The sequence below is a fragment of the Nanorana parkeri genome, unplaced genomic scaffold, assembly GCF_000935625.1.
Source record: "Nanorana parkeri isolate BGI_ZX_2015 unplaced genomic scaffold, ASM93562v1 scaffold252, whole genome shotgun sequence".
NCBI classification, from domain to species: Eukaryota; Metazoa; Chordata; class Amphibia; order Anura; family Dicroglossidae; genus Nanorana; species Nanorana parkeri.
Genome location: NW_017306520.1, coordinates 1,174,869 through 1,182,267, shown reverse-complemented (window position 1 = coordinate 1,182,267; position 7,399 = coordinate 1,174,869). Strand labels below are relative to the sequence as shown.

The window sequence follows — 7,399 nt, the reverse complement described above, 5'->3', positions numbered from 1 at the left end:
CTCTGATGTGAAGGGGACTCCTGATGTGAAGGAGGGGGGGAGGGGGCTTCTGATGTACAGTGTATTTTCTGCTGTGAAAGAAGGGGACTGATGTGAAGGCGGAAACTGTATGGGGCCTTTTTTTTTTTGCATGGGATTCCCCACTTAAAATCCATAGAATCCTAGACCCATGTTTAAGATAAGGGTAATTTTCGACATGTTTAGACTTGGGTGCCTTGAAATTCTGCATACTTTTTTTTTAAAAAGGTGCCGTGAAAAAAAGGTTAAGAAATGCTGGACTATACCGGTACTTTTCAAATTCAGGCCTACTTTAATATCATTTAGGAATGTCTCACTTCCTGCACTCTTTACCGCAAGCTGAAAGCTGTTCACGGCCTTTAACAGTGTTCGAGCGAGAATGTCTCCAGACGGGCGCTCTTAGACATACGGTCTCTTAAATGTAAAATTTGCTGATCTACCCACTTGAAGAGTTTACTCCCCCTTACCTGAGGAAATGGAAACATGACCTGGATGTTAGTTTTTCAAAAAATCAAGTTGCCAAGATACCATACCATACCCTGAGATCCTCAGTTAATACAAGATTTCAGGAATCAGGATTTAAACTTCTCTCTAGGTGGAATAGGACTCCTCAGGTGCCCCACTCAATGTTTCCTTCCACTCCTCATCAGTGCTGGTGCTTCAGGGGACCTCAGGGTGTCCTATATCATGTTTTTTGGTCCTGTCCCATACTCATACATGGTGGACATTTAAAAACATCACTTAAAAGTTCACAGATTTTGTGATCCTGTTGGGTAAAGCTTTCTTTCCCATACACCATAACTTTACCCCCAGGAAGTCTTATGAAAAAAATCTTTACTACCACATTTGCTTAATGGGGCCAGGAGTTCTCAACCCGAACTGTGGAAGCAAGACAAGGCCCCTTTGGTGCCCATGTGGCTTAATAAAGCAAGACTGAATGCATGGAAGACTTGATACTTTCTGACAGAGGTATGCATGACAAATACTGGAGAAAAAAGGGTTTTATTGGAAGGAATTCACATCATCTCATGACTACAATACACTTATGCAGCAAGTACCCGCTTAGGAATCCTGGTTGCTTCCCTTTGTCTGCTCTCCAGGTAAGGAGAGGCGATGCCTTCTCCTGTCACCCCCTCTTTTCTTAGCCTTACTGTTTCTTCTTCACTCTTCTTGTCTTGCTCCAAGCCGAGCTGTGTTTATTCATTTCTGTCTTGCTTCTAGTTCTTGCTTTTTTTCTTTTCTTACCTCTAACAAGACTTGGTCCTAGCTCAAGCCCTGGGTGTGTTTCGAGAAATAAAGGTTTGATCCAGCACCTTTTTATATCAGGGCCTACTCGATTGAGAAATATTCACACAAACTGTATTTTCTTTCGAAATACAAGATGACGTAATGTAAGTTTTGCTCATTTTGCCTATAATATGTATGACTGCCATTCCTGTGCTGCTTATGCCTGTTCCTGGGGTCTTGTATTGTGATTTCTTTTTTGTTGTACCGTCTCCTTATTGCCTACCCTCTTTGCTTGTTATTTGTAATCTACAAAACTAGGGATGCACCGATACCGGTTTTTCGGTATAGAGTACGAGTACCGATATTTTTTCCCCAGTACTTGCCGATACAGAATACCGATACCGGAAGTCCCATTAAGGAAGCCAGGCGGCGTGTAATGACTTGCCACCTGACTTCCTGATTAGCCTGGAAGCAGTCTCCATGCTTCTTGTCACTAGCTGACGGGAAAGCATGGAGCCGGCTTTCTAGCCAATCAGGTAGCCGGGCGCCTCTAGCCAATCAGGAAGCCCGGCAGCGTGTAATGATTTGCTGCCTGGCATCCTGATACCGGAAGTATCGGGCTAGACAGGGGAGCATTTGGGCGAGTACTCGTACTCGCCCAAATACTCAGCATTGGCAACGATACTAGTATCGGTATCGGTGCGTCCCTATAGAAAAATAATAGTAAATAAATGTTAAATGATACCTCTTTCAAAAAAAATGCAACATATTGCTTACTTTAATCATTGTGGCAACATAATCCATTTGTTTTATACAACAAATACAATTTACAGGCACAATGAATCATTTAAAACATACCTCATTTGTTGTAAAGCAGCGTTATCTTGATAGTTGGGAATTCCCATGTCAGAAATGGTGTCTGAAGAAATAGAACAAGGAGAAGAAGACCTGTCCTTATCTTCTAGTATGTCCACTTTAACCAATGAACTAAATTCATCCTCCGAGTTGTCCTCTGACACTGAACCGATGATGAAACGAGAATGTTGATTCAAGTCCAGCAGCTTGGAAGGAAGTGGCGGTTCGTCCATTTCAGTCTGGGAGATGGCTACAGAAACAAATATGTCGCATTAAGGCCTCATTCACACTGCCGCGCTTATATGCCGCGTATTGTACAATATGCAGCATATGTAAATAAATGGCTCTATACACATAGCTGCGTATGGAGTCGTATATTTGTGTAGCGTAAAAAAATGCACAAAAACAGAATGAAATTTCTATTACGAATAATGCATTCTGGGATTGCATATAGTGCATGCATATACGCAGAGATGCGCATATACATGTACGCGTATATACGCAATATACAATTTGGCTCTTGCGTTGTGTTTGAATGAGGCCTAAATAGAGGTGACCAAAGTTGTAAAAATAAACCAGTGTTTAAGAATGTATTTACAAGGCACATATCTCCTATTGAATTGCTCTTGTTTTGGATTCAGGCATCATTGCACTGTTGTGCATTTTAATCCTTTTTACTGGTTCCTATGCACATTTAGCTACCATAGCACTGTTATGGCCTTTAATTACATGTGGTTGGTTCCTACAACATAGTAAACATATATTGAAAGTAACACAGCTTGAACTTCTTGTTTCAAACGTATTGTTTGATTATGAATGAGGTGGAAGGGGATGTAGTGATACAATGCTCTTACCGAAAGGTAAATGTTTTTATATTATCTACTCCCAAGCTATTGTAAATATTTTTTTATGTGTATTTTGTAAAGCGTTAGATGGTTCTATGAGCCACAACAATCATTTCACTATGCAGGCTTGAAAAGATAAAGTCGTAGGCTACCTAAATTGCGCATATGGCTTCAAAGAAATGGCCTTGGAAATTCTGGCAGTGACATTATTCTGCTCCCCTGCCAGCTACCAAATATATGTAGCGGTAGGATGATTTAGCCTGTTGGTATACACCTAAAACTGAACATTACTGGCCTTTAACAGGAAAGCTGCAGATAATATAACTTGAAATTTGAATACCAGCAAAAAAAAAAAAAAAAAGTCTTATGATTCAGCAGCACACACTGCCATGTCCATATAGTGCTCTGCAACCGGTTGGAGTGCTCTGCAACTGGTTGGAGGATCTTTTGTCATATAGGACAAATGTTACTTCAGTGTTTGCTTAATTTTAAGGAGTCCATACTCTGGTTGAAATTGTTGCTTCATTTTCCAAAAATCTGCTATGTGATGAAACAATCTGCCAATGTATGATGCAAAATGGTTACAACATACACGCTTTTTTCCCAACGAAATATGGATTAGGTGGGAGATAAATTTCCATTGACTCTTTGCTGACAAAGCAGGAATCTGTTGGTGCCACCTTTTGCTACCTGTAGAAATTAAATAGTGGGTGTGCATATCATAGGTATTAACTGAATGACCAGATGTCTCTGTGTAGATGTACCTTTCACAGTTCTTGTATCTCCAGCTAAAACTTTCCCCCCCATTTTGGGAAAGGATTGGAGCCTGTGTTAGATTTTTACTGCTGTTTCCGGTTTTGATGGGGAGTAGTCACTATTTCTGTTTGTCCCGGTGACCATTGTCGCAGAGACAGAGTGTGATTGCAAATGCAATTATTTACGAGATTTGCTCCCACTTCATGTTGATGAGGAACAGCAATAGGACAGAGGCAGCAATAAAAAAAACAGAAAACCTGACAAGGAGTTTTAACCATTCCATGGGGGGCTGCAGTAAGGGGATTGGAGCAGTGAAAGAGCGTGTGAAAGGCATGTATAAACTCCTTATAGAGCCAGATATCAAGCAAACCTGTTGTTCTGTATAGTCCACGTAAAGTGCAGGTTGACTGTAAAGCTGGCCATACACTTTACAACCCTCGCAAGACTTTTGTCTTGCGAGGGTTGTAAAGTAATTTAAAAAACGTACGATCTGCCCATCTTGGACAGGTAGATCGTACTTGCGATCATCGCAAGCCCGTCCCCCTGACGGGTGGGCTTCCGATGACTGCAATGCCGAACGGGCAGTGTGCGCGTGCACCCACCGGCCCGTTCGGCAGTTGTCGAACAAGCAGGCCACTAACCCACCGAGAACCGTACGATTCTCGGCGGGTTTTCCAGCCTGCTTGTTCGACGGAAGACGTGCAACTGTACAGTAGAAACGGTCGACGCCTTCCGCGATTAGCGCACAATAAATCGTACTGTGTATGGGCACCTTAACCATTCCAATGTTCAATGCTGTGTAGAATTAGGTCAGAAATCAACAAATTTTGTAAACTAACCCCATGTAAACCATGTCATATTACATATCAAGCAGGGCTGGACTGATCCCAAGACCCAGATAGCCAATGCTCCTTAACAATTGCAGCTGGTGCCTAACTTCTGAGGTTTTCTCTAGCTATTGTCGATAGGGCCAGCTCCTAAAGGAAACCTGCTGGCCTCTGGATTAGGCAGGTTGGCTCCTGAATTCCATATTGATTTGTACACCCCTGGTAACAAGAAAGTGACCGTAGAAAACAACAGCTATGAAGGACCCGATTAATAAATCAGCAAATAATTGCTTCTCATATAACCTCCACATTTACTTCTTTTTATACAACTTGGGAATTTTAAAAATTAACAAAAATAGTAAAACAGCACAATCATAGAAAGCGTGTAACAAACACACCATCCGCTGTCAGAATACAATGGACACAGCAGGCGATTCATCCATCTACGATGTTTAGCATGGATGGAGGAATCTGTTGGATTTTTTTCTTTCAGCCCACAGGTTGAATTAAAAAAATATAACAGTGTATGACCAGCTTTAGTCTTAAAATGAAGAGACCGTTTAATGAAGGGACCATTTACACTTCCATGTTGTGCAGAGGAGTTTCTAGCGTTCTAACAGACCAGGGATATTTCTGAGCCCCATCAGGGGCTGGTAGGATACCATGATGACCCCTATAGATCAAATCGAAGACTAATCTAAACAAAAATGAATTGTTCTAAAACCTGTAATGCCACATTATGAGGACAAACAATAGATGAATTGAAAAGTAGGTAAATTATAAAATTTCTCAAAACTGTATAATGCATAGGATCTTGGGTGCAATGCATCTAACCTCTAGCCGTTTTTATCTCCAGCATAGAAATGAATAGCTAGATTGCTATTGGCTATTTCAGTTTGCAATAGCCAATAGCGAGCTGGCTATTGCACCCACCCACTGAGCAGAGGAGCGGAACTGAGAGACAGCTTTCTCAGGTCGGCTCCTCTGCTCTGTGGGTGGGGTTTCAATAGCCACTCTGCTATTGGCTATTTCATATTAAAATAGCCAACAGCAGTCTGGCTATTGCTCCTAGCTGCTTACATCTACCTGTTGCCTGTAGCCACCAGGAGAATTGAGATTGCGGGGGGGGGGGTGTCTAGCACCGACCCTGCACAGGATATATCATCTCCATATCTAAACAAACAGGGTGCTCAGTAGAAAGCAAGGGGCATGTGTCCTGGGTGCCAGGTGTCCCTGGTGTTGTGGTTTATTTTGAAAGGCACCCCAATGTACTAAGTCAACAGACCAGATATGTTGTGATAAAAAGAAAAAACGTTTCTTTATGCATCGATACACATCTGGGGGGAGCATGAAGATAAATGAAAATGCATGTAAACGTGTGTTGACATGTGATAGCAGATTGTGAGCAAATTGTGGCATATTCATGTGCAGGGGTAAAACGCCCTGAACCTGCTCAAAAATAATTGCAATGCGTGTTTTTCAAGCGTTTTCTACTGATTTAATGGGGAGAAAATGTGCTGAATCTGCCCCAAAGTAGCTTGGGTAGTATTTTAGTGCAACAGGCGCATTTCTTCTTGCGACCAAACACCCAGGTGTGAACAGGGGCCATAGAACTGAATGGGGATTCCTGGGGTGCAGCGTTTTGTCGCGATGTGAAAAGAGCCTAAATCAGTGGATTGTGGGTGCAATGCTCTAGCTCCTGCAGACTGTCTCCAGTCCCTGTCTGTACGAGGTATGGACCTCCTGTTATGGGACAGTAGGAAGTTATCAATGGACTACAACTGAGATGATGTCATCACACTTGTACTCCATTGAGAACTAGAAGCCCCCCCCTGCCGTGGTGGCACAAGACTTGTACTCTCTCTATTCACGGATCTTGTGAATGGATCTGTGAATTACAGCCCCCACTTTACCTGAATTTTGGGGTGCTTCTCCCCACAGGCTTTTGTATAACTTTTTAAATCCACCGTGGCTGTTCGGGCAGCTCTACACACAGCCATGCTGAATTAACAAACTATACAAAAGCTTGTGGGGAGAAGCGCCCCACAATTCAGGTAAAGAGGGGGGAGCTGTGTCATGGGGTCATGTTCCAAATTACACCCTAAATATGGCTGTAACATGGTATTAAAGGTGGAGTTAGCCTTTTTTATTATAACATTGGTCAGAAGTAAACTGCGAAAGATGCAGTTCAGTTATATTAGACAGTTATCAGCAGACATCATTATGTCACTGGGAGCTGATTTATAACCACAGAGTACAGACGTTGCCAATAGCAACCAGATGTCATGACCGTTAAATATAGGAAATCAAAGAGGAAACTGCCGGGCACACACATTTTAATGTGACTGAACAATCCATTCATTGTATTAGCAGTCAGGTAGACTCTTACAGTATAGATTATGATTGCACAGTGCAGTGTATGTGGCCGGCTATGTACCCTTCCTGATTTCAGAACCTCCCACGTATCAGATTGCAGATACAGGTACCTGTCCTGAAGATACCTGAGCAGCAGGTTTGATTGATGACAGGAAGCTGATGGATGGGTCAGGTGTAGTCACCCTTCTTGGGGTACAGAACACATGGCAGTCCAGAACGGTGCACGGCAGCAGCAGCATCACTCATGCAGGGCCATTCCCCATCCTTAGATCTCTGCAGAGAGGAGATCGAGGCGTGACAACAACCACCATGTGCTCTTCTCTAACATCACATTGCCGATGCTACATGCAATCTGTGTACAATCAACTTTAGATCTAACAGTATGAACAACTACCAATTAAATGTATATCCAATCAGACAGGCCATTGCTACAGAGATCTAAAAGGAGGTTGTACAGTCAGATGGTAACGTGTGTGACGTCTTCTTTTCGAGGGG

The 7,399-nt window shown here is 42.5% G+C and overlaps 1 protein-coding gene across 1 annotated transcript in view; it reads right to left on the bottom strand.

Annotated features, from left to right (window-relative positions):
- Window positions 1-7,399, bottom strand: part of ACACA (acetyl-CoA carboxylase alpha) — a 231,897-nt gene that overhangs the window by 224,037 nt on the left and 461 nt on the right. Inside the window, exon 2 of the mRNA XM_018556784.1 lies at window positions 2,104-2,350. Within this exon, the coding sequence (XP_018412286.1) occupies window positions 2,104-2,333 (230 nt within the window). The 5' untranslated portion in view covers window positions 2,334-2,350. The remainder of the gene's footprint in view (window positions 1-2,103; window positions 2,351-7,399) is intronic.